We start from the raw sequence: 25,793 nt of genomic DNA on the forward strand, positions 1-25,793 counted from the left end.
GTCTGTGGTTACAACCGAATAAACCGTGTTACCGTCTGGATGAAATACAGGTAGGTCTAGGCTGGACTACGTTTAAGGTTTTTGCGCAACGTTTTTTTTTTTGCTCCCACAGGAGGAATATGCGGAGCCGGCATCTTCAACACAGTCCTTGCAACCTAATGTGCCTGTGCCACCCAGAAGAATAAACCCCATGTCCCTCAGGCTCCAAACATTGCCCTCCCTAGACTACGGAGGCCCCTACCTCCGGGTTGTCAACCTAAATTCGGAAGAGCGCGCAGGGTCAGTTTATCATTCCCCTAGGACAAAGACGTGCCGCACCCTCCGTTGGACTGGTGTTAGTGAACGAGACCGGGCCTACTGAGGAGACACTCCGGTATAAGGGAAGGAGACGGAACAGGGCCAGGGTGTGTCCTTCTCCGCTCTCGTATGTAAGCAAAACTGTTGCATGTATGGTCTCTTTTCTCAGTAGGCTAACATATTTAATTTGGCTACTTCAATATTTGAACTATATGCGCCTAATATTCAGATATCGATACTTTTGTTGAATGTGTCGTGGATTTGTCTAAGCCCTTGCCATCTCTTCCACAGGGTATACCTACAGCACATTCAAGGCAAGGCAAGGACAGAGACAGTCCAGCTCACCTGCCGCTCCACGGTCACAGTCAGTGGACACGAATGGACATCAACCTACTTTGAGTAACGCCCCAGCTCCAGGCTAAAACTAAACTGCAAATAGCCTGGCATATCCAACACCTTATTCTGTCAGTGGACAACAGAACAACACCTTGAGCGAACTCCCAGTAATCAGAACTGAAATAGAGGATTTATCTCAATTTAAAGCAATGTACAGTTGAAGTCAGAAGTTTACATACAGTTTAGCCAAATACATTAAAACTCAGTTTTTCACAATTCCTGACATTTAATCAGAGTAAAAATTCCCTGTTTTAGGTCAGTTAGTATCAACACTTTATTTTAAGAATGTGAAATGTCAGAATAATAGTTGAGATAATTATGTATTTCAGCTTTTATTTCTTTAATCACATTCCCAGTGGGTCAGAAGTTTACATACACTCAATTAGTATTTGGTAGCATTGCCTTTAGATTGTTTAACTTGGGTCAAATGTTTTGGGTAGCCTTCTACAAGCTTCCCACAATAAATTGGGTGAATTTTGGCCCATTCCTCCTGACAGAGCTGGTGTAACTTAGTGCTCACACACGCTTTTTCAGTTCTGCCCACACATTTTCTATAGGATTGAGGTCAGGGCTTTGTGATGGCCACTCCAATACCTAGACTTTGTTGTCCTTAAGCCATTTTGCCACAACTTTGGAAGTATGCTTGGGGTCATTGTCCATTTGGAAGACCCATTTGCGACCATGCTTTAAATTCTTGACTGATGTCTTGAGATGTTGCTTAAATATATCCACATAATTTTCCTACCTCATGATGTCAGCAATTTTGTGAAGTGCACCAGTCCCTCCTGCAGCAAAGCACCCCCACAACATGATGCTGCCACCCCCGTGCTTCACGGTTGGGATGGTGTTCTTTGGCTTGCAAGCCTCCCCCTTTTTCCTCCAAACATAACGATGGTCATTATGGCCAAACAGTTCTATTTTTGTTTCATCAGACCAGAGGACATTTCTCCAAAAAGTACGATCTTTGCCCCTATGTGTAGTTGCAAACTGTAGTCTGGCTTTTTTATGGCAGTTTTGGAGCAGTGGCTTCTTCCTTGCTGAGCGGCCTTTCAGGTTATGTCGATATAGGACTCGGTTTACTGTGGATATAGATACTTTTGTACCAGTTCCCTCCAGCATCTTCACAAGGTCCTTTGCTGTTGTTCTGGGATTGATTTGCACTTTTCACACCAAAGTACGTTAATCTCTAGGAGACAGAACGCATCTCCTTCCTGAGCGGTATGATGGCTGCGTGATCCCATGGTGTTTATACTTGCGTACTATTGTTTGTACAGATGAACGCGGTACCTTCAGGCGTTTGGAAATTGCTCCCAAGGATGAACCAGACTTGTGGAGGACAAAAAATTATTCTTTGGTCTTGGCTCATTTCTTTTGATTTTCCCATGATGTCAAGCAAAGAGGCACTGAGTTTGAAGGTAGGTCTTGAAATACATCCACAGGTACACCTCCAATTGACTCAAATGATGCCAATTAGGCTATCAGAAGCTTCTAAAGCCACATCATTTTATGGAATTTTCCAAGCTGTTTAAAAGCACAGTCAACTTAGTGTATGTAAACTTCTGACCCACTGGAATTGTGATACAGTGAATTATAAGTGAAATAATCTGTCTGTAAACAATTGTTGGAAAAATGACTTGTGTCATGCATAAAGTAGATGTCCGAACCAACTTGCCAAAACTATAGTTTGTTAACAAGAAATTTGTGGAGTGGTTGAAAAACAAGTTTTAATGACTCCAACCTAAGTGTATGTAAACTTCCGACTTCAACCGTAAATGTTTGCTTGTTAGCAATACAGTACTGTATACTACATGATTAATCATATCAAGTATTCCATGAAATCAGATTTTGTGTATTAATGCAGTTTTTTTATTATAAAAAATAAATAAATAATTTCACCTTTATTTAACCAGGCAGGCTAGTTGAGAACAAGTTCTCATTTACAACTGCGACCTGGTCAAGATAAAGCAAAGCCGTGCGACACAAACAACAACACAGAGTTACACATGGAATAAACAAACAATAGAAAAAGTCTATATACAGTGTGTGCAAATGAGGTAGGATAAGGGAGGTAAGGCAATAAATAGGCCATTGTGGCAAAATAATTACAATATAGCAATTAAACACGGGAGTGATAGATGTGCAGAAGATGAGTGTGCAATTAGAGATACTGGGGTGCAAAGGAGCAGAATAAAATAAATAACAGTATGGGGATGAGGTAGTTGGATGGGCTATTTACAGATGGGCTATGTACAGGTGCAGTGATCTGTGAGCTGCTCTGACAGCTGGTGCTTAAAGCTAGTGAGGGAGATATGAGTCTCCAGCTTCAGTGATTTTTGCAGTTCGTTCCAGTCATTGGCAGCAGAGTACTGGAAGGAAAGGCGGCCGAAGGAGGAATTGGCTTTGGGGGTGACCAGTGAAATATACCTGCTGGAGTGCGTGCTACGGGTGGGTGCTGCTATGGCGACCAGTGAGCTGGGATAAGGCGGGGCTTTACCTAGCAAAGACTTATCGATGACCTGGAGCCAGTGGGTTTGGCAATGAATATGAAGCGAGGGCCAGCCAACGAGAGCATACAGGTCACAGTGGTGGGTAGTATATGGGGCTTTGGTGACAAAACGGATGGCACTGTGATAGACTGCATCCAGTTTGTTGAGTAGAGTGTTGGAGGCTATTTTGTAAATGACATCGCCGAAGTCAAGGATCGGCAGGATAGTCAGTTTTACGAGGGTATGTTTGGCAGCATGAGTGAAGGATGCTTTGTTGCGAAATAGGAAGCCGATTCTAGATTTCATTTTGGATTGGAGATGCTAAATGTGAGTCTGGAAGGAGAGTTTACAGTCTAACCAGACACCTAAGTATTTGTAGTCCACATATTCTAAGTCAGAACTGTCCAGAGTAGTGATGCTGGATGGGCGGGCAGGCAGCGATCGGTTGAAGAGCATGCATTTACTTTTACTTGCATTTAAGAGCAGTTGGAGGCCACGGATGAAGAGTTGTATGGCATTGAAGCTCGTCTGGAGGTTGGTTAACACAGAGTCCAAAGAAGGGCCAGAAGTATACAGAATGGTGTCGTCTGCATAGAGGTGGATCAGAGAATCACCAGCAGCAAGAGCGACATCATTGATGTATACAGAGAAAAGAGTTGAATGAATTGTGTGTGTGTGTGTGTGGGTGGGTGTATGGGATGAAAAACATTTTCTGGGGCCTGTAGTTTTTCCTGATCTGGTAAGCTAACCAGGTAAAACTCCAGACCTAATATCGTATGACATGATTAATCTGTTGTATAAAAGGTGACAGCTTTGCACACTCTTGGCATTCTCTTAACCAGCTTCACCTGGAATGCTTTACCAACTGTCTTGAAGGAGTTCCCACAAATGCTGAGCACTTGTTGGCTGCTTTTCCTTCACTCTGCCGTCCAACTCATGCCAAACCATCTCAATTGTGTTGAGGTCGGGTGATTGTGGAGGCCAGGTCATCTGATGCAGCACTCCATCACTCTCCTTGGTCAAATAGCCCTTACACAGCCTGGATGTGTGTTGGGTCATTGTACTGTTGAGAAAAAAAATGATAGTCCCACTAAGTGCAAAACAGATGGGCCGCAGATTAAAGGGAAAGCAGCCAACAGGTGCACAGCATATGTGGGAACTCCTTCAAGACTGTTGGAAATCTATTCCAGGTGAAGCTGGTTGAGAGAATGCCAAGAGTGCGCAAAGCTGTCATCAAGGCAAAGGGTGGCTACTTTGAAGGATTTTCGAACACTTTTTTGGTTACTACATGATTCCATATGTGTTATTTCATAGTTTCGATGTCTTCACTATTATCCTACAATGTAGAAAATAGTAAAAAATTAAGAAAAACCCTTGAATGAGTAGGTGTGTCCAAACTTTTGACTGGTGCTGTATATCTTAAAGAAGGACTAAACACAGCCACTGGAGTCTGCTGAGGGGAGGACGGCTCATAATAATGTCTGAAACTGAGTGAATGGAATAATCACATGGAAACCATGTGTTTGATAACATTCTGCTCCAGCCATTACCATGAGCCTGTCCTCCCCAATTAAGGTGCCACCAACCTCCTGTGACACACAGAGAAAGCAACATGATTGGACTGTAAAACTCACAGGGCTGAGCTTGCATCATGCAGGTTTGCATCTCGCGTAGTCCTGCCCTATGCAACTGTAGGTCTAATAAAACAATTACTCACAGTCTTGTCAGCTATTGCGTTTATTGATTAATTCCAGTTAATAATTTGGGATTGAAAAAGTCTAGCCTAGTCTGCCCAAATTGGAATATACCCTGAACAAAAATATAAACACGACATGTAAAAGTGTTGGTCCCATGTTTCATGAGCTGCAATAAAAAAAAATCCCTGACATTTTTCATATGCACAAAAAGCTTATTTCTCAAAAATGTGGTGCACAAATTTGTTTACATCCATGTTAGTGAGCATTTCTCCTTTGCCAAGATAACCTGACAGGTGTGGCATATCAAGAAACTGATTAAACAGCATGATCATTACACAGATGCACCTTGTGCTGGGGACAGTAAAAGGCCACTTTAGTATGTGCACTTTTCTCACGCAACAAAATGCCACAGATGTCTAAAGTTGAAGGGGCGTGCAATTGGCATGCTGACTGCATGAATGTCACCTGAGCTATTGATAGAGAACTGAATGTTCATTTCTCTACTGCAAGCTGCTTCCAACATAATTTTTGAGAATTTGTCAGTGCATCCAACCACTCATTCTGATTGGCTGGGCCTGGTTGCCAAGTGGTTGACCTTATGCCCAGTCATGTGCATTTCTCGAGATTGACTCATTTCCTTGTATGAACTGTAACTCAGTAATATCTTTGAAATGATTGCGTTTATATTTTTTTTCAGTATAAACCAAATTTGATCCCATTCACATTCTCACAAACAAATGGGCTATAAATGCCCAACGTTACCGCTTCGTTTACCTTGGCCAGAGGGACAGCTGCTGTTAGTAGCCTATAGTTGATCAGACTGAAAAATGGTCTCGTTTCCATCCAATAAAGCATGTCAGATCACTAATGCTGCTACATTTATGTATGAGTTTTTGCTCATCGCGCTTTCTAAATAAATACCGGAAGAAAGTGGAGAGATTTGTGCCCGGCCAGCGCGAAACTGCAATTTCCGTGACTGATTGGTCAAGACACGCACAGAGCCTGCAGCAGCACTCGATGTTTAGTACTGAAATTGTGCATGAGTTCTCAAATCGATAAAAAAAAAAAAAAAAAGGTTATTTGCCCCTTTTAAAAAATGTGCGGCAATAGATTTTATTAAACTAAATCAATAGTAGCGCCACACCTGATTGAAAAGTCCTGTGGCAAATTATGCCTTGCCACACGTTTTCCAGCGGCCCTGTGTGTATGTGTATGCATAGCCACACGTTCTCCAGCGGCCCTGTGTGAATGTGTATGTGTGTGAGAGTGTGAGAGAAAGCATTTGAGAGAAAGATGATTCAATGTGCCACCTAGTGGCCATTCTGAATTCTAACAAGCAAAATACACTGAGCATACAAAACATTAACAAATCAAATCAAAGTTTTTTTGTCACGTGCGCCGAATACAACAGGTGTAGAGAAATGCTTACTTACAGGTCCTAACCAACAGTGCAATTTTTAAGTAAAAAACAGGTATTAGGTGAACAATAGATAAGGAAATAAAAAAAAACCAGTAACAACTGAATAGTAACAGTAGCGAGGCTATATATAGGCACCGTTAGTCGGGCTGATTGAGGTAGTATGTACATGTAGGTATGGTTAAAGTGACTATGCATATATGATAAACAGAGTAGCAGTAGCGTAAAAGAGGGGTTGGCGGGTGGTGGGACACAATGCAGATATTCTGGTTAGCCAATGTCCGGGGGCACAGGTTAGTCGGGCTAATTGAGGTAGTATGCACATGAATGTATAGTTAAAGTGACTATGCATATATGATAAACAGAGTAGCAGCAGTCGGGGGGCACACAATGCAAATAGTCCAGGTAACCATTTGATTACCTGTTCAGGAGTCTTATGGCTTTGGGGTAAAAACTGTTAAGCCTTTTTGTCCTAGACTTGGCACTCCGGTACCGCTTGCCATGCGGTAGTAGAGAGAACAGTCTATGACTGGGGTGGCTGGGGTCTTTGACAATGTTTAGGGCCTTCCTCTGACACCGCCTGGTGTAGAGATCCTGGATGGCAGGCAGCTTAGCCCCAGTGATGTACTGGGCCGTACGCGATGTTGCAGCTGTAGAACCTTTTGAGGATCTGAGGACCCATGCCAAATCTTTTCAGTCTCCTTAGGAAGAAAAGGTTTTGTCTTGCCCTCTTCACGACTGTCTTGGTGTGTTTGAACCATTCTAGTTTGTTGGTGATGTGGACACCAAGGAACATGAAGCTCTCAACCTGTGGAATGCTTTCGACACCTTGTAGAGTCCATGCCATGACTAATTGAGGCTGTTCTGAGGGCAAAAGGGCTACAACTCAATATTAGGAAGGTGTTCCTAATGTTTTGTATACTCTGTGTACATGACAAGAGAATAAAGCACATCACTTTAAAACTTTCTGGTCGCATGATTTCCTTTAATAAATTGAACCGAGAAAACACATATTACAAAATATCATCTTTTACAGTCACATGGTCACATGAAACCCAAAGTCAGATCTCTTCCCAATTTCTCCCTTCCCAAAACAAAACAAAGGAAACAAAACCATGGACCATCTTTTTAACATCTAACTTTGTCTTTAAAGTAGAAAATAAATCACACAAAAACGTATTTGCTGCACAGAATTAGGCAGGGAGGCAAAAGATAACAAGGCTATCAGAGATCGTCAGGGAAAGCTTTGGAGAGGTGTGTGTGTGTGTAGGTCTATAGGTGTCCAGTTGCTACGGGGTTGGGTGACCGGCTTGCTAGCTGTGACCAGAGGGTCAATGAAAGACTAGTGAGTATAGTAGAGCAGTTAATGAGACAGTGTCTGAGTGTAGCAGAGTGAGTATGAGGGTTAGAGAGACACATGTACCTGTTACTAGAGAGAGAGCGTTCGAGAATGAACATTTTCATTTCTACATGGGAAAGCTAACTGGGGCTGACATACATAGATTGAGCGAGAGAGACAACAAGGGGAGATAGGACTGAGACCCAAATACCTTATTTTACAGTACCTTTGGCCAAGGACACACAAGGTATGCTAATGTATTTTGAGCCATGCCTTCTCTTGTTAATGTGCCTTCCAGAACAGAAGAAACAACCCAACTCTTCCCTGCGGGCAAAGATCATTCAGGGGTTGCTAAGGTCACAAAGGAGGCACAAGGTCGAAAGTCAGGAGCCAGCTAGCATGATGAGACTGACTGAGTAGTTAACTCACTCTCAGTCCCAGTGTTTTACATCTGCACCCCCACTGACCCCCAGTTAACCACCTCTACATTTCAGACTTGTTCTTTGTTCCACCGGTGTCATACGTAGCAGACACCAACCCCCACCCATTCAACTGCAGATGAAGAGGAGTGAGGACACCAGACTCCAAAACCCACTGATAGCCTCATCGTTAGAGGGCACTGCAGTAGACATAACAATCATTTGAGTTGCAAATTAAACCAAAAAAATCACAGCTGATCACATTCCACGTGTGGAACTCGTTAGGATCCAACTTCTTCAGCAAGTCAGGAGGTCCAGGAGGAGGGGCAGTGTTAGTGATTGAAGGGTGTGGAAGTTTGTCCCACCTCCAGGTCTAGCACCTCACCAAGGCCCAACCCCAGTCTGTCTGTCTAGAGTGGGGCTTAGCTTGTCCTTTAGCCAAACCAACACTGTCCATCTTCACAATAACATCCTAACCCAAAGACCTGCTCTTTCCTTCAGACTAACAATCTCACAGCCATCTACCTCACATCTTCCAATATACACAACCTGCTCAGGTGAGATGCTCTTCTGTGCCCACCTAGAGAGACTGGTCTATAGTATCATCATTATCAGTACAGTAGGTGTCCCTGGCTCCTGTTCGTCGGCCCATTGTACCCCAGGTCTCTAAACAGGCCCACCCAGGATCAGCGAGCGGTCCTGTGGGCAAAGCGGAGGTCCTGGTCCTTGGGGAACTGTGCTGGGATAGCAGAGGCAGCGGGTTCCATGCCAGTAGGAGGCTCTCTGGCAGGAGATGGTTTAGGGGAGTCAGTCGTCCAGGCAGGGGGTGGCTGTCCCCGGACAGGGGTACCCACGGCGGGGGAGTGGTCCCTGCTGCGCTGGGGGGCCCCAGCCTCTGGGTCCTGCTGAGAGATGAGCTGCAGCAGGGCGGCTGCCACCGCTGGGCTGATGTCCTGACCGGGCCCGGGCTCAGAGCTGGGCTGCTGCTGGCCAGGGGGGAGGAGGGCTGAGGGTGGAGTGCCAGGCGGAGAGGGGGGACGTCGCTCGGAGGATGGAGGGACCTGATTTGTTCCGATCGGCTGCTTCCGCTTGGTGACTGCACAGTCTGAGGGGGGGTGGGGTCAGAGAAAACAAGTCAATCAGATATTTACAAGAAACACAAAGCACACAGTTACAGTGAGATTTCACCTGGACATTTGCACCATCTACACTACAGACACATTTTTATTCAATTCCCTTTAGTGAAACGTCCCAGAGAACCAGGTAAGTGTCTGCGAGTGGGGTCTAGACAACGTACAGCTGTATTTCCCACCTTGGCCAGCAGAGGGAGATCATGTACCATTCCTACCGCTGGATCCTCACCATCCACTCAACAAGTCGTTTCAGTTGGATAAATGTTTCCAATAGGCTACTGTTTTAATTGGATGAGTAAAACGTGTAGTTGTCATGGGTTGATATTGCTACTAAATACCACAATTGTGATTATGATAAATGTTCATTCTCTAAATTAGTCTGGAGGTGTGCCACCTACGTTATTTCTCCCCTCTTGGTTCATGGTGACTGGTATGTTATAAAATCCTTAAGTAGGTAACATTTTTGAACGTTGACAGACAAGTTGTAATGTTGAGAGATGATGGAATATCAAAAGACCTCATGGTGGCCTAAATAATCAACATAACATTTATTCACACGTATGTGAACAACACAAGAAAGAAGCAGGACATGGGGGCGTGTTTATAACAATAATAATCGATTGGATTCATATAGCGCTTTTCGAGACACCCAAAGCGCTTTACATAGTAGAGGGGGATTCTCACCTTAGGGTTTGTTCAACCCTGACAGACACTCAGTTATATTTCAACAACAATACGAGCATGGGTTATTATGGATAGGGAGGGGTAAAACCTGAAGTTTGGGGAGGGGGGGGGTGACACTACAGGGAGAGAGGTGCATAAAGCTCCATGCAGGCCATAAAGCTGAGACAGAGAGATGCCTTCTCAGTCTGCTGTCATGGCTACCGGGCAACACTGCTGCTACAGTTGTTTCCTAGGCAACAGGGTTGTTGCTTTAAGTGCCAACAGTAGGGTGACTACAGATAGACAGACTACAGAGGAGAACGCTTTACTAGCGTCGGATGATTCCGAGGTCTAATGTAAAAGACAACATACAAAAATAAAATTAAAATGTGTGATTTAAATAAAAGTTAAAAAGAAAGACATGCAGGTGAAGTCTAAGGTTCAAAACATATATTTTTGCTTGATAATTTATTAGACTTTCTTCATAAAAATGTTGACATTACAGACTGGTTTTAAAGCAATATATTTTTATGGAAGGAAGAACAATCCAAGAAACCTGCTTTAACAAATGGAGAAATGAGAGAGAAAGAGGGAATGGGAAAAGAAAACAGGGTGATAAAGAGGCAGAGTGAAAGGAAGAGTGAACCATTTTCTTTCTAACGCTGTAAAACTACAAACCTTCTCTTAGTTTACATTCACACCAATGAGAAAAGTCCTTGTGCCCAAAGCCCAGTCCATGTGACCTGGGCGTCCGAAGCCACTCTCTGGTCAGACATCTTGAGAACTTGCCAACTTCATGTATGGTATGTTTCCACCTATGTGTGACTGAGTGGGTGAAAGTAGCCTTTTAAGTAGGAGACAGGTGAGACAGACAAAAGATGGGTAGGGGGGTGAAACTGTTGTTGATAGGAGGTGGGTCTAGACAACATAAAACTCATCTTCCTCAAAAAATATTTAAAGTAACCATGGAATCTTTCTTCCGGTTTGCCATTTAGTTAAGATCTTTCATCTCATCAGCTCGTTTATAAAGGAATTTACAACTGCTTTATGGTAAGCAGAAAAATAATCGATGACAAGATCCGCACCATGACAGGGAAGCTATGACGGGGCGTCACCCTCCGCCCAGTCTCCTCCCCCTCGTCCACCAGTCCCCTGTGAGATCCCCCTGACCCAGTGCTCTCTGCCCCTCCCCCTAGAGACTGAACCCAGACTTGCCCTTGCGGTCAGCAGTGGAGGCAGACGAACCGCGAGGCACCGCCTCCTCTGATTGGACGCCATTGCTCTCGTCGCCTTGCTCAGTCCCCTCGGCCTGCGGCTTAATGAGCTGGCCCAATAGGAGGGCCAGGAGGTTGGTCTGGTCGTCCTGGCTGAGGGGCGGCTCGCTGTGGTGCGGGGAGGGCTCCTGAGGCTCTGGGGGAGGTTCGGGGGGCTGGGACCTAGCCGGACCCTGGTCCTCTGAGGCCCCCCGGTGGTGGGAGGCCTCGGTCAGGGCAGACAGGGACTGGCTAAGGGTCTCTAGCTGCTGCTGGCTCTCTGGGTTGGAGGAGACGTTGAGGAGCTGGGCCATCTGAGGCAGGCTGAGGTCTGTCTGTCTCTGCAGCAGGTTCAACAGTACAGCCAGCTCTGTCTGGTTCAGCTGCTCCGCTGCAGCACCCAGGCCTGATGGGAGAGAGACAATGGTCACACATACTGTAGACAGAAGCCTGCTGAGAGTGTATGGAGACAACATGTGTTCACATTATAGACTTACAACCCTCGTCTGCCTGTGCAGCCACTATCTAACCAAGGAGACATTTGGATAAGGGTATGTTCTTCTATAGTAGCGAACTGTGACTACTGTGTCGGCCTGACCTGCTAGCTCATTGGCTGAGATGGCTGAGGAGGGTGGTCTTCCGGGTGGCGGGGGCGGGGCTCCAGCTGGGCTGGCTTGGGGCCGGCTGTTCTCTCCACTGGAAGCCCCCGAGGGGTCCTTACGGGGCACTTTGGGCACAGGCACATCCTCGGGCAGCCCGCTCTGACGCTGGCGCCGCCGTTTCTTACTCCACAGCTCGTGGCAGTCCTGCCAGTGAGGGAGACTGGAGAGAGAGAGCGAGAGAGAGTGATACAGAAGCAAAAACGGGGTGATGAATGCATGAGGGAGAGATACAGAAAGAGAGGCAAAGTTAGGTGTATGGAAAAGAAATCGAGAGGGGTGTTGGTGTGACAAAGAAAGCAATAAGGGTGTTGGGAGTATGGTGGTAGATAGTTTGAGGTTTTTCTCTAGATGTAATGGGCCCAGGAAAAGACAGGGCAAAGACGAGGTCCTCACTTGGGCGGGGACATCTTGCTGGGTTCCACGTTACACAGGAAGTCACTATTGAGGGCCTGTTCGGCCGTGCAGCGCCGCGCAGGGTCAAGGGTCAGCATGCGGTCCAGCAGGTCCAGGGCCTGAGCAGGCAGACTGACAGAGAGTACGAGAGAGAGAGAGCAAAATTAGACAACGCGAGTCAAACAAATAGCCTCAACAACTGATGTACTGCCACAACTATCATACTGATGAAAGGACAAGAATATCCCATGGTGTGTATGTCATGTGGCGTACAAGGCAAACTCCTCGCGTAGCCGTCGGCGGTACTGTTTCTTGGGCTTCATGGTGTTGAAGTAGGGCAGCTTGATGACGTCAGGCCAGGCAGCGGGACAGGGGCTCCCACACAGACGACTGAGACAGGGAGAGAGTTAAAGCTGTGGTAAACATGGGTCCTATCCCAGATGGCACCCTATTCCCTATATAGTGCAATGCTTTTGACCAAGGCCCTTAGAGCTCTGGTCAAAAGTAGTGCAATATATAGCAGGGCTATTCAACTCCTATTTGAGAAGATCCAGTCACACAAATATCCTAGGCGGCAAAGGCCCAGATGGGAAGTCATTTATCACCGTAGTAACAACCTCCAACCTTGCAACCCATACGACCCGAAATGGTTCACACCCCTCTTGTTGGCGGATAGAACATACTTTTAATGAGCTAATTTCCTGCAATTCTACACATTTGGCCATTTCTTGTGTGTTCAAACGATACCCGAGTGACTCAACAAAATCTAAAATGGGGGACCAATGTGGGTCGAGGCCCCTGGGCACATCATTTGGCCATGATAACTACAAGATTTAGGTAGCTGGTCAACTTACCTATCTAGTTAACATCAACTGGACATTTATGACAAGTTAAAAACATCTCTTTAAGATCTGTCAGTGAATGACATGAGGAAGCCTGCCCATGCACTTCCAAATTTTAGAAATTGCACTCAACCGCAGTAGGTTGAAAGCCCGACTGAGTTCCAAAAACAAGAAAGTCAGGACCCGCGGTCCGTATTCACCCCATTCTGGGTCTGGACTGCGTTCTACCTGTTGAGTATGGCTGCTATATAAGATAGGTTGCCATGTCAGACAGGATTGTAATGTGGAGATGCAGTCTTCCAGGCAGCAGGGGGCAATAGCAGCATACCTGATCAACTCTAACTGCAGCAGCTCCTGATTGGCCTGGAAGATGGGCTTCTTGGTGAACAATTCTCCCAGAATGCACCTGTGAACAAACATTCAATGGACAATGTTGGCCACTCACATTAAAAAAAAGCATTCACAAATCTTGAGTTAGGATTTGTTAAGAGTGATAATTATCTGCCAATCATTAGGTTTAGCGCTCCGACTACTTCAGTCAAAATGATATAGCAGTTTTATAGTGACACCATGTGGAACAATAAGGTAAGTACAATCTGTTTCCCTACGTGGCGCTTGCTCGATTGGAGAATATATGTGTGAATGAAATGTTTGTGCACCAATAAACCTGCACAGGGAATGAGTGTTCTTGGGCATGTACAGAATCAGTGTCCAGGTGCATGACGGTGTGTGTGTGCACAAGGTGAGTTTGTACTAACCCGCAGCTCCAGACGTCGATGGCTGGAGAGTACCTCTCCTCTCCCAGGAGGAGCTCAGGGGGGCGGTACCATAGCGTGATTACTTTATTAGTGTAGGGTCGACTGGAGGGAGCAGGGAAGGGGACATTCAGATATAACACACAGATAAAGTACATTTACTATGCCCTCCAGTGTCAAAACACCCACAATTCATCTCTCAACAATGGGCTGATGGGAGGCAAAACCTCTTTATACAGGACACAGCTCCACCTATTGGGGAATCACTGGAATAGATAGACGTTTTCATTCTGACCGCAATGGCAACAGAGGCCTTTTCTCAACTGGATTTGCTCAACTCCCACGTCCTCTCTCGCCTTCTTTTGAAAAAGGTAATGGAGGAGAGGCGAAGGAACATGGATGAAAATGTGGCTTGTATGAAATGAGACTCCTCCACTCACGGATAATCAGGCAAATTAGGTTTACAGGGGTGGATCCCAAATGAGTAACGTGATAAAAATAGATACAGATAAAACGATAAGCAGCATATTGTTTGTGTGCATGCTTTTCTCCTCCAACAAAACAAAAGTGGATTCAAAGGGGCTGTGGCAGATATCAAAACTCTTCCGTGAAGGACTCTGGTAGGATACACATGGCTAAAGGTGGCTATCAAGGAGGGAAGGACACTGTTCCGGTCGCCTACTAACGAATTGGCATTTCCTTGACCACTTATCGGTTTCCGGATCACAGAGGAGAGCGGACATAGGAGAGGGTGAAGGACGGGCTTTTTCCCAAATGAGAAAAGGCCCGTGTGAGGGTCACAGTTCAAAAGGGTTGAACCAGGGGCAGGAAGGACCACTGACTTTATGGTGATGTCATCGTTGCTCCAAAGCAACTTGAGAAATCCAAGTCTCACCTTTCCTCTGAGTTGTAGAGGCGGGCCAAACCGAAGTCAGCCAGTTTGATCTGACCACTGCACAAGGAGAGAGATAAAGAAGTTAGAGACAGAGAATCAAACTCAATAACAAGACAACGCATTACATTCTACAGCTGCTACCTTACACAACCCTCACTAAGTGAATAATTCAATCACAACAGCGAGGCAGAGGAAAGGGCATTTGAATTCCCATGGTAGAACGTTGCACATTGACAGAAGCACCAATCAAAAGGAAAAACCCAATCCTACTATAGCTCCAACAATCATTTCAAACAACTCCCTGTGCTTACTACTAAAACCACACAAACTACTACCGTTTCCATTACCATAACATTCTAGGTTAGTGTGTCAATTGTTAATAGCAGGGACCGGCAAAGCTATGTTTTTCCCTCCTTGGGGAACTGCTTACATTAAAGGTAGACTCAGCGAGATGACGTAGATGCACAAAGTATTCAGCAGTAGTGGGTCAATTTCCACGACAACTAAGAGCGTTGAAGCGCGAGGCTGAACTCGGCCGCTGTTTTTGTCCCGTACATACTATGTTGTAGCAGCGTGAATCGCAGATACTCTGTGTGACAGGAAAGTCTTGCGTCACGCTCATCTCATTATCTGCGGTGCTGCTCGTCATCTCGTTGAGTCTACCATTAAAACTAGCACTGCGGAACTGTATCGTTTAAAATGGACAGTGAAGCATCTCAGCGACCAGCCAGATACATCTCACGGACCGGCCCAAGGACCAGGGATGGGGAAACACTGTTCCTTCCTCCTTGTGAACCTATTAGTCACGATACCAACATTTTACTAATGATACGATACCAGGCCAAGTATCACGATACCAAGAAGTATCGCGATACCATGGTGGGGGGGGGTCTGTGGCTTAGCATCCTGTTCACCCCGTCTCCCGGACGCTTGTTCCCGTTTTTTCTAAACGTTCAGTGCATGTGCTACGCAAAAATCTGTCACTGAAATTCACACTTCTACTCAATACAACACATTGCATTTAACTGCATAAAATGGCTGATTTGCTCATATTTGTAAAGGCCTACGTGTGATTTGGCTGGAGGAAAAGACATGCATAATGATCGGCAGGTAGCCTAGTGGTTAGAGCGTTGGACTAGTAACCAAAAGGTTGCAAGATCAAATCCCTGAGCTGACATGGATAAAATCTGTTGTTCTGTCCCTGAACAAGGCAGTTAAACCCACTGTTCCCAGGCCATCATTGAAAATAACAATTTGTTCTTAACTGACTTGCCTAGTTAAATAAAGGTAAAATCATTTTTTTTATTAAATTGTAGCAGTAAGGGGAAAACGCTGCACGACACCTTTCTCTTCAGTTAACACAGACACACTCCCTCACGCGCTCTCTGTCTCCCTCTCTCATAAACACACACGCCTCTCTCTCTCCCACAAACACACACACTGCTCCACAACTTTTAAAACGTTAGGAACCAAACAGAATTTAAGGAGCCCCAGAAAGAAAGATTTTTTTGATACAGTTTAGGCTTACATTAGGCCTATATGAATCTGGCTTTGAAGGACATCTCATGAGTAGCAGACCCTTTTCCTTTCCTCCTGTGCCAATCAAATTAGTCTAAACCTACTGTCAAGTTACCAGGTTGTTAGCTAGCTAGGTAACATGACTGAAAAACGTCAGAGACTGGGGATTAGTTTAAAACTGCCCGCAACATGGTTTGTGAAATTATATAAAATGCGCACGAATCCTGCTAGAAAGACAGAAAGGTATCTCTGGTAATATTGTGCACGAATCCTGCTAGAAAGACAGAAAGGTATCTCTGGTAATATTGTGCACGAATCCTGCTAGAAAGACAGAAAGGTATCTCTGGTAATATTGTGCACGAATCCTGCTAGAAAGACAGAAAGGTATCTCTGGTAATATTGCTCAGATGTTTTGCTGTTGTTGCAGTTTAGGCTAGAGACGAGCTCTTTTCTTTTCTGTAAAGCTGCAAGCACGCCTGTCGTGAAGCTGTGCTCCATTTCCCCTCTCTGACACTCAGGGGCTGTATGACAGTGAACTTGCAAAGTCTACTCAGACTGACCTGTGTTCTTGGTTATAACAGGCTATGAAATTATACAATGTAACAACACTGCTCGAACTGCTCGCATGTAACATAATGTACAAATCTAACAGAAGACTTATCAGGGTCTCTCCCCACTCGCCATCACGGATAAATTATATTTAAAAAACTAATGGAGGAATAGATGTACATGTAGAGGGCACGGAGAGAGAAGCAGGTGAGTGAGGGCTGGGAGGGGATGCTGAGAGAAGCAGGTGAGTGAGGGCTGGGAGGGGATGCTGAGAGAAGCAGGTGAGTGCTGGGAGGGGATGCTGAGAGAAGCAGGTGAGGACTGGGAGGGGATGCTGAGAGAAGCAGGTGAGTGAGGGCTGGGAGGGGATGCTGAGAGAAGCAGGTGAGTGAGGGCTGGGAGGGGATGCTGAGAGAAGCAGGTGAGAGTGAGTGCTGGGAGGGGATGCTGAGAGAAGCAGGTGAGTGAGGGCTGGGAGGGGATGCTGAGAGAAGCAGGTGAGGACTGGGAGGGGATGCTGAGAGAAGCAGGTGAGTGAGGGCTGGGAGGGGATGCTGAGAGAAGCAGGTGAGGACTGGGAGGGGATGCTGAGAGAAGCAGGTGAGTGAGGGCTGAGAGGGGATGCTGAGAGAAGCAGGTGAGTGAGGGCTGGGAGGGGATGCTGAGAGAAGCAGGTGAGTGAGGGCTGGGAGGGGATGCTGAGAGAAGCAGGTGAGTGAGGGCTGGGAGGGGATGCTGAGAGAAGCAGGTGAGTGAGGGCTGGGAGGGGATGCTGAGAGAAGCAGGTGAGTGAGGGCTGGGAGGGGATGCTGAGAGAAGCAGGTTAATGAGGGCTGGGAGGGGATGCTGAGAGAAGCAGGTGAGTGAGGGCTGGGAGGGGATGCTGAGAGAAGCAGGTGAGTGAGGGCTGGGAGGGGATGCTGAGAGAAGCAGGTGAGTGAGGGCTGGGAGGGGATGCTGAGAGAAGCAGGTTAATGAGGGCTGGGAGGGGATGAGGCTGGCTGATTATAGCTGCCATACGTGATATGAGCATGAAAGTGAAGTGGCATTGGACCTGTGCATATAAGAGACTAGTGGCTGACGCTTCAATTCAACTGACTTTATAAACCCAAATGACTTTATAAAGATTTTATAACAGGCGGCAGCAGGTTCTTTAGATCGGTAGGGCTGAAAGATTCAGTGGTATCATACGAAACAGTACTAAGGTATGTTAAAATGTTGGTATCATAACGTTTTGGTACCGTGATATTACCATGCTACACCAGTACCTGTTGTTGAGCAGTATGTTGGAGCACTTGATGTCTCTATGCAGGAAGTTCTTCTTGTGGCAGTAGTCCAGTCCCTCCATCAGCTGTCTCATGAAGCTCCTCACGTGTTCCTGGGAGAACTGACACAGCCCTGACTCCAGTAGACCCATCAGGTCATGATCCATGTACTCAAACACCAGGTAGAAGGCACCTGACGGAACAGGCAGGGATAAGGGGGATGCGCATACACACGCATACAGGCACAGACATACACCAAGCACAAACCCTACACACACACAGTCCCCCTTTCCACACACCTTTGTCCTTCTTGAAGTCCAGTGCGTCCTGTTTGTCTGTGACGATCTCCTTCATGTTGACCACGCTGCGGTGGTTGAGCTGGCGGAGGATCTTGATCTCTCGGATGGCCGTGATGGGGAAGCCCTCCTTCTCATTGTCCAGACGCACCTTCTTCAGAGCCACCAGCTCACCTGGAGGACAGGAGAAAATTAACATTACAGATTACGTCACTGTCCAATGTAGGAGGTGGATGAAAACGTCCGTTTTACTGTACCAACTCTGTCGATTGTCCCGATCAAAAGTTTAATAAATGTGCTAAATAAAAACACATTTGTCCAATGTACACGGACGCCCAACGGAAATGTGTCTTCTGCTTAATTTCAAATTCCTCTGAAAGACACATACAGAGAGGCTAGAGCAAAGGGGACATGGGGAGGCGAGATCAGTCACAACACCCCATAGCATACACACATACCGCAGGCATGGTGATCATTTGTGCCGCTCTCAAGAACAACAAAACACAGGTATGCCAGTGAAAGGGCAGCACACGGGGCTCTCACCGGTGTCTTTGTCCTTGGCCTTGTACACCTGGCCGTAGGTGCCCTCCCCGATAATGCCGATGATGTCAAACTTGTCCACGCAGCGTTTGCCCCAGTCGCTCTGTGTCTGTTTGCGTTCGCCATAGCGAGGACAGCAAAACCTAGACAGGAGAGCCGAGGAGACTTGGTATTAGGAAACGCTTTACCTCACGGAATAAGCCCTTGATGATAACTTTGTACCATCTTGTGCTTATTTTTTATTGAAAGGAAATAGGCTGCGATGGGAGAGGAGGGCTGTGGAAAAGAGGAGTGTAGATAGGTGGTTTGGGGGAATTGATAAGGAGAAGGGTAGGTTAGGTTGAGCAGGTAGGAACTCACTTTGGTCTCTTCTTGAGAGCGGACAGGGGTGGAGGTGGAGCTCGGTAGACGGGGGACTGAGGGGGCGAGGGGTCTCCTCCGGCCAGCGTGGGGGGCAGCGGGAGGTCGATCAGAGACGGCCGATTCCGCACCTCTTTCTCCTTCCTGGAAGACCTCTGAGGAGGAGTGGACTTCTTCGGACTGATGGCGGGAGAGAGAGAAAAAGGGAGAGCGAGAGATCGAAGGTAAAGAAGGAAGGAGAGAAAAAGAGCATTTCATTACTCCACCGCATCATCGTTTCTCTAGTGAGTATGGATTTTCTTTTCCTTATGTGTCTGTAGCACAAATGTATCCCCAATTACCATGACAAAGGGATGTGGGGCCCATGAACTACAGTTTCACTTTGGCAGCCATTTTGGCCAGTGCAGTCCACTGTAGAGGAAGCACTGAATTTGACAAGGCTGCAAGGAGTTAGTGATCATTTTTAAGTCCCATGTAGGCCTATTTTTACTACTTGACATACTCGTGGTCTAATGGCAGCTAAGACATCGCCTACAGAGCATTCAGGTAATCTGTTCAGAATTCCAGTACTGTACTGCAGGCAGGTGTGTGTTTCAGAGAGACTGACTGTTGGGTGAAACCTGAGCCTACTGTATTGGCCTAATGGCTGTTCTGTTGATGACTACAGGTTTGCCAAGCAACAGGACTGGGGAGAGGAGAGTTGTGTATGTGTGTGCGTTTCATGGCTTACCTGTCCTGGCAGTCTCCCACTAGCATGGGTGGTAAAGGCAGGGGGGGCAGAGTGGAGGTCTTGTGGATGGGTGTCAGGCGGGCAGGGCTGCGTGTGGGCATGGGGGCAGGAGATTTGGACTGGGGAGACGACAATGAGGAGGAGAGGGCTGTGGAGGGTGCGAGGCTGGTCTCAGTCTGGCCCTGGGGTGTAGGTGGCTGAAGTTGGGTGACAGGGGTGGAGGGCAGAGGAGGTGGAGGTAGTGGGGTCGTCTGACCGGGGGGCAAAGGGGGAGCAGGAGATGAGAAGGTGGAGGGTGGAGATGCAGAGCCGTGTTCTTCGCCAACAAGAGTGTCCTGGGGCGCAATGGGTGGAGGCTGGAGGTCCGTGACTTGGACAAAGTCTCTCTCAGGTACTCTCTCGGGCTCAGCTTTAGGGGGGCGTGAGGTGGACCCCTTGGACTTGCGTGAGGAAGGTGGAGGGGAGGGGGGGCGAGCTGCAGCCACCGCAGCCTGGCGCTCCTTCTTCCTCCGGCTAAGCTCCGCCCCCAGGCTGGAGTTGAGTGGCAGGCGGGAGGAGGGTGGGGAGCGGCTGGTGGGCCGGCTGCTGTGAGACCCGCCCCCCCCGGCAGAGGACGAATGCTTCTTGTTGCGAGAGCGAGAGGAGGAGCGACGGGAAGAGGAGAAAGGCGGCGAACGACTCCGGGAGCGAACTGAGCGCCTGGAGAGAGAAGAGGCAAGATGTCAGGAAAACAATCATTCCTTGTTGGCTGCAAGTTCTCTCTCTCTCTCTCTCTCTCTCTAAGTTGGGAGTGAGCAACAAGAAAGAGGAACTAGAAGGGAGGACATTTGACATTACTGGGGCATTGTGCACTTGTGTATTAATAAAAACAACAAATGGCACACCACTGCAAATGATAAGTACGGAACGTGTGTTATGTTTATATAATGAGGTAAGACCATGCGGCAAGCTCACTCCACAGCTAGCTTGACATTTCACCAACTGTGCTACCAAATTGGATCCTTTTCTGTAACTCAACTGGTTCGTAAGTGGTCAACTGGCGCTCACGTGTGTTGGAGAGGCAGGACCCTGGTCCAAGCTACGTTAGAGACGAGTTCAGAGAGGTAGCGCCATTTGCTGAGATAGCACACTGACTGCGTTTACACATAAAAGGAGTTGTGTCTCCTTCCATATAAGCTACACTTCCCATTCCCTTAGTCAGCATACAGACATACAATTAGGTCAGCCAGGGGGACAACCTTTGGCTACTTTAAGTTCAGACTAAAGCAATGTGTGTACAAACGTACTCCAGAAGTCTACTGTCTTGTGGGTTAACCTCAACATTCCAAATAGCTTAGGGACATAAATTCAAACACCTCATCACCATACATACTTTTGATAACCATCAAAGTAACCCTTATTCAAATGTGGGAGATGTAAGATGAAAAGTATAAAGATTCTGAACATACTTAAAGGGATACTTCGGGATTTTGGCAGAGTGAGATAAACTCATCTATACCATTTTTATCTGTGTCCAGTATGAAGGAAGTTAGAGGTAGTTTTGCGAGACAATGCTAACTAGTAAGCAATTCTGCTGGCGCTAGTTGGCAACTTCCTTCAAAATGCATGCAGACAGAAAAATGGTATCCACAAGTTGATCTGACTCTATTTCACTAGGCAAATCAGTTAAGAACAAATTCTTATTTACAATGACGGCCTCATAAAGGTCGCTTGGAAGAAGATGGCACTGACGAAAATCATTAAGTATCCCTTTAATTGCGGAGACAACATTCAGATTCCATCATTTGTTTGAAGGTTAGGAAAACAAATGAACTAGTAGCAAGTGAATATGTCCCTGAGCATGAAAACTTATACAAGTCTACAAACTAAATCTAAAATGTGATTCTTATAAGTTAATAACTGGGACATTGAAGTTAATTAGCTAGACTAAACAAATAGCCTACAGTTAGCTACATGCTCGACTGGCACCCGAGTGGCGCAGTGGTCTAAGGCACTGCATCTCAGTGTTAGAGGCGTCACTACAGACCCTGGTTCGATTCCAGGCTGTATCACAAGCGGCAATGATTGGGAGTCCCATAGGGCGGCGCACAATTGGCCCAGCGTCGTCCGGGTTAGGGTTTGGCTGGGGTAGGCCGTCATTGTAAATAACAATTTGTTCTTCACTGACTTACCTAGTTAAATAAAAAGGTTAAATAAAAGAAAATGAAATAAAAAGACTACACCAACATGATTCACCAGCAGCATCTTTCAATAGGGTCTACTGACAGCAGAGAACCTTTTAACAATCACTACGGAGGGCCTAGTTTTATCGTACAGCTATGCCACCTCTCACCAACAGAAGCTCAAGGTCCACTCACTGATGCAACACAAAATCAAAATGGCTGAATGTCAACAGCCTAGCCCAAGGCTGTCCAACCCCGTTCCTGGAGAGCTAACATCAGCCCGCTGCCTGGCTAGTGTAGCCTATCCCCCAACCCATGCCCTCTCCTGCTCCAAAGACCACAGCTCCTCATACGGTTTCCCTAGACTGGAGCACACAGGACTTGCCTGTCTGTCTGAGCCCAATGTGATGCCTCTCCCGACGTCCATAGGTTTCCCTTCCCCCTCTACACCACATGGCAAGAGGCAACAACTCCCTGGCAGAAACAGCCCTGCGTGTCACAAAGACACATCTGAACATAGAATCAATGTCTCTTCCCTGACCATAGTTTAAAGTAGCCAGTGCAGGTCATTGCAACCTGGCCTAGCCATTCCCTTTCCAACACCCTGAGGCTAGGAGCACAGGAGAGGAAGCTACAGGTACCCTCTGTTACCCATGGCTCAATCCTCAGCTGTCTAAAGTGCTGTCTCAACCACTTACGATTTAAAAAGGTACAATATGCTGAAATCTCTCCGCCATTTCCTGTTTGCAAAATTTCTATTAGTTGTCCTAATTTCAGTTTGTTACAAAACAAGCAATGCATCATTGTACCAACTAAACTCACTGTGAAATATTGTCTATAACCCAAAATATTGTATTTTCAGCTGTTTGAAGCTGGTGTACAAAACCGAAAGTTAAAGAGGCAAAAACGAAACTTAACAGGAAGCATAGAAATAGCGCATATAAAACAGATCTACTGCTTCTTAAACTTACTTTCAATGAGAATGACAGATCTATAACTCACATTTCTATGTGAATTTGGTCAGGTCGCCCAAAAAGTTACATATTGCAGCTTTATCAAACACATAGTACACGCACTTCCTTAGCACAAACAAAAGGGGGTAGAAAACAAACAGTAGAAACAGTCAGAGTGGACCTGGCGTCTCCTCCAGTGGCCTGGCCATGTTCCAGTGTGACCAATAAGATCATCAACAGTAACAACACCAGTTCATTATCACGTTCGCGTCCTTACTGGGCCTCTGTAAAAAGGCACTTTGGGCACTTGTGAGAATCAATGTGTGTTAGACAGCACTGGTGAATATGCCTCTGTGTGTGGAGGTGCATGCCATACAGTGAGTGAATAACCAACAGATTGGGTGGCTAGTAGTAGTCCATAGCTACAGGTTAGTATTAGGCTGTGTCTCAAATGACACCATATTCCCTTTGTAGTCCACTACTTTTGACCAGTCTCATGGGACCTGGTCAAAAGTAGTGCTGAATAAAGGGAATAGAGTGTGATTTGGTACGTATTACACTACTAGCATAAATGTGAATATGAGGCAGGCTGAATGGAAGGTGCCTGGGCCAGGCTAGAATACTCACCGGGACACAGGGCTAGCGCTGGAGGACCTGCGGTTACCATAGGGACTGATGGAGCGTCTCCTGGAGTAGGGGCTGTCGTCTCGCTCATAGCTGGAAGACCTCTGCCTGCTGGCGTAGGGGCTGTCCGACCTCTGCCTGCTCCGCCTTGACATCTCCCTGTAGGGGCTGGGGCTCTGTGGGGCCGGCCTGCGTCTCTGGTGGTGGTAGCTGTCCACCTCCTGGCTGTAACCACTGACCATGGGGCTTCCATTACCCCCTCTCCTTGGGGGGCTGGGGGACTGTGTAGGGGCTGTTACCTTCCGGCGAGGGCTCCCCCTGCTCGAGGAAGGCTGCCCCTTGCCCTTAGGGCTGGACTTGTGGCTCTTTGAGGACTTGCGTTGGCTCCTCTCCGTCCGGACCTTCTGAGAGGCAGAGGTGCTCTGGCTGGCGGTTGCATCCCCCCGCCCCTCACGTCCCTCTGTCTTCTGTGGCTTATCCTTGCGAGACTTCCCGGAGCGGCCACCCTCCTTGCTGCGAGATGACGAGGAGGAGGATGTGGTGCTTCCCACACTGGCTGCAGTTTGGGCCTGGGAGGAAGGGGGCAACTCTCCACGCTTTGGCCCCAAGTCAGCCTCCAGCTGACCCTGACGTCGTGATCCGGAGGACAGGGATGCTACAGAGGACAGGGAGGCCACCTTCTCCTTGACTTTCCCAGAGCTCCCTCTCTCACGGTCTTTGCTGCTTTTTTTCTTGGTACTCTGACCCCCTTCCCCAGAGTCTCTAACTTTGTTGGGATCCTTCGACTTTTTGCGAGAGTGTCGGTGCTTGTGTTCCCGACCATCTCTACCAACAGCCCCGCCCCCATCCCCTTTACTATAATCTGGGACGGGTTCTAACCGATCCCCAGACCCTCTTTCAGCAGGCGGGTCCGAAAAAGTATCCGAATCGGAACTTATGTCGTCATATTCTACCAGCGGCTTCACGGCGCTAACGGAAGGAGGCGCTGTGGAGGTGAGGGCAGAAAAACCAGGGCCCTGAGCCACCTCGGACTCACGTCCATGTTTGGCTGATTTATGCCGTTTGCGCTTGGAAGAAGATGGCACTGACGACTTTGACTGGAGGTTACCGTCCTTGCTCGTCATGTTGCCCGCAGAGGTATGAGGCAGGACCAGGGGCTGGTGTTGCCCGCTGTTACCACTCGTTGTTTGGGGCGGCAGGGCAATGCTACTGTTGGATTCCGGCTTCCTCTTGGTCCCATGGTGTCTATCCGACCCAGGCATTCCTCACGTCAGCGGCGGAACCTCTCCCGAGCGTCGGCCTCTGTAGCCGAGATAATACATTAACGGGAGAGTAGTACTCCGAAATCCGGTAAAATGAGATCCAGTGTTCTAAGCAGGCCGACAAATAGAAAATAGTCTGCCCAGGTTTAGTCCTCACGCATTATCCAAGTCGTTCGGCAGCATGGTTTGTCAAAGCAGAAAAATCAAGGTTGCTAGTGCCAAAAAACGTCACTAAAACGAAGGCCTGTGCATTTAACTAGTTAGAGAAACTGGCTGAAAAGGCCCAAACAATAAATCGGAGCATTGTGCGCTCTTCTCCGTTTCTATTTGGCTAGCTAGCTCTGTGTAGCTAGCATGCTGCGTGGTAAAAAACGAAAGAAAAAAAATAAGTCCCTTTTCTTTTAGCTTCCCTTGTCCGGTGCCAAGCTTAGTTTAGGTGTTATTGTTCCTTAGATTTACGGTTTTGGAGTTCAATAAACAAACAGTTAGCCGTCATTAACGGCCGATGTTGTTTCTCGAACAAAATGAAAACTTGACCCGGTTGGTACAGTTTACATGGTCCCTTTTAATATAATTTTATCTCTTGTTAATTTGATATTGATCAGAAATTATAGTATTTTCATGTGCAGTAGATGTTCCAGTTTATTTTTAATGGCTCTGGGAATCTACCAGGCCTATCTTTAGGGCGATGATAGTGGATTTAATAACATCCACAGCCCTGTCAAGAGACTACAACCGCCATTGTGGCTCCTGTTATAAATTCTGCAACTGCGCTCTTATCGTTATCGCCCTATGACTAGAACCGGAAGTCTCGAAGGCTGTCATTCTTCACGGTAGCTCAGCAACAGCCTATCCCAAAGCGCTATCCAAGGAGCTGCACCGCCTTC

General features: G+C 47.0%; 1 protein-coding gene and 1 non-coding gene across 3 annotated transcripts; both read right to left on the reverse strand.

The window, feature by feature from the left end:
- Positions 1–7,257: 7,257 nt before the first annotated feature.
- On the reverse strand, positions 7,258–25,679 carry LOC106601005 (cyclin-dependent kinase 12). Of its 2 annotated transcripts, none has more exons than XM_014192844.2 (14): positions 23,648–25,679; positions 19,906–20,604; positions 19,176–19,355; positions 18,819–18,958; positions 18,279–18,449; positions 17,983–18,172; positions 14,648–14,704; positions 13,756–13,857; positions 13,326–13,403; positions 12,429–12,545; positions 12,156–12,287; positions 11,699–11,922; positions 11,063–11,506; positions 7,258–9,156 (listed from the first exon to the last, which is right to left on the reverse strand). In XM_014192844.2, the coding sequence occupies exons 1-14, from the start codon at positions 24,904–24,906 to the stop codon at positions 8,738–8,740; spliced, it is 4,212 nt and encodes a 1,403-aa protein (XP_014048319.1). In that variant the 5' UTR covers positions 24,907–25,679; the 3' UTR covers positions 7,258–8,737. The 2 variants fall into 2 exon arrangements, 1 of the variants encoding a protein (XP_014048319.1); XR_006769178.1 differs by having other exon boundaries at positions 8,947–9,156; positions 10,526–11,506.
- Positions 19,484–19,620, reverse strand: LOC123741957 (small nucleolar RNA SNORA5). Its single transcript, XR_006769480.1, has one exon. It is a non-coding gene; the product is annotated as a small nucleolar RNA SNORA5 (small nucleolar RNA).
- Positions 25,680–25,793: the final 114 nt, after the last annotated feature.

The sequence above is a fragment of the Salmo salar genome, chromosome ssa03, assembly GCF_905237065.1.
Source record: "Salmo salar chromosome ssa03, Ssal_v3.1, whole genome shotgun sequence".
NCBI classification, from domain to species: domain Eukaryota; kingdom Metazoa; phylum Chordata; class Actinopteri; order Salmoniformes; family Salmonidae; genus Salmo; species Salmo salar.

What these genes read in the sequence shown, in the direction of transcription:
- LOC106601005 (XM_014192844.2), bottom strand. Translation starts at nt 24,906, where the DNA reads ATGCCTGGGTCGGATAGACACCATGGGACCAAGAGGAAGCCGGAATCC. An exon ending in ATCGACGTCTGGAGCTGCGG is followed by an intron (nt 13,404 to 13,755) that starts GTTAGTACAAAC and finishes GTTTGTTCACAG; the next exon opens with GTGCATTCTGGGAGAATTGT. An exon ending in CTACGCGAGGAGTTTGCCTT is followed by an intron (nt 12,288 to 12,428) that starts GTACGCCACATG and finishes ACTCTCTGTCAG; the next exon opens with TCTGCCTGCTCAGGCCCTGG.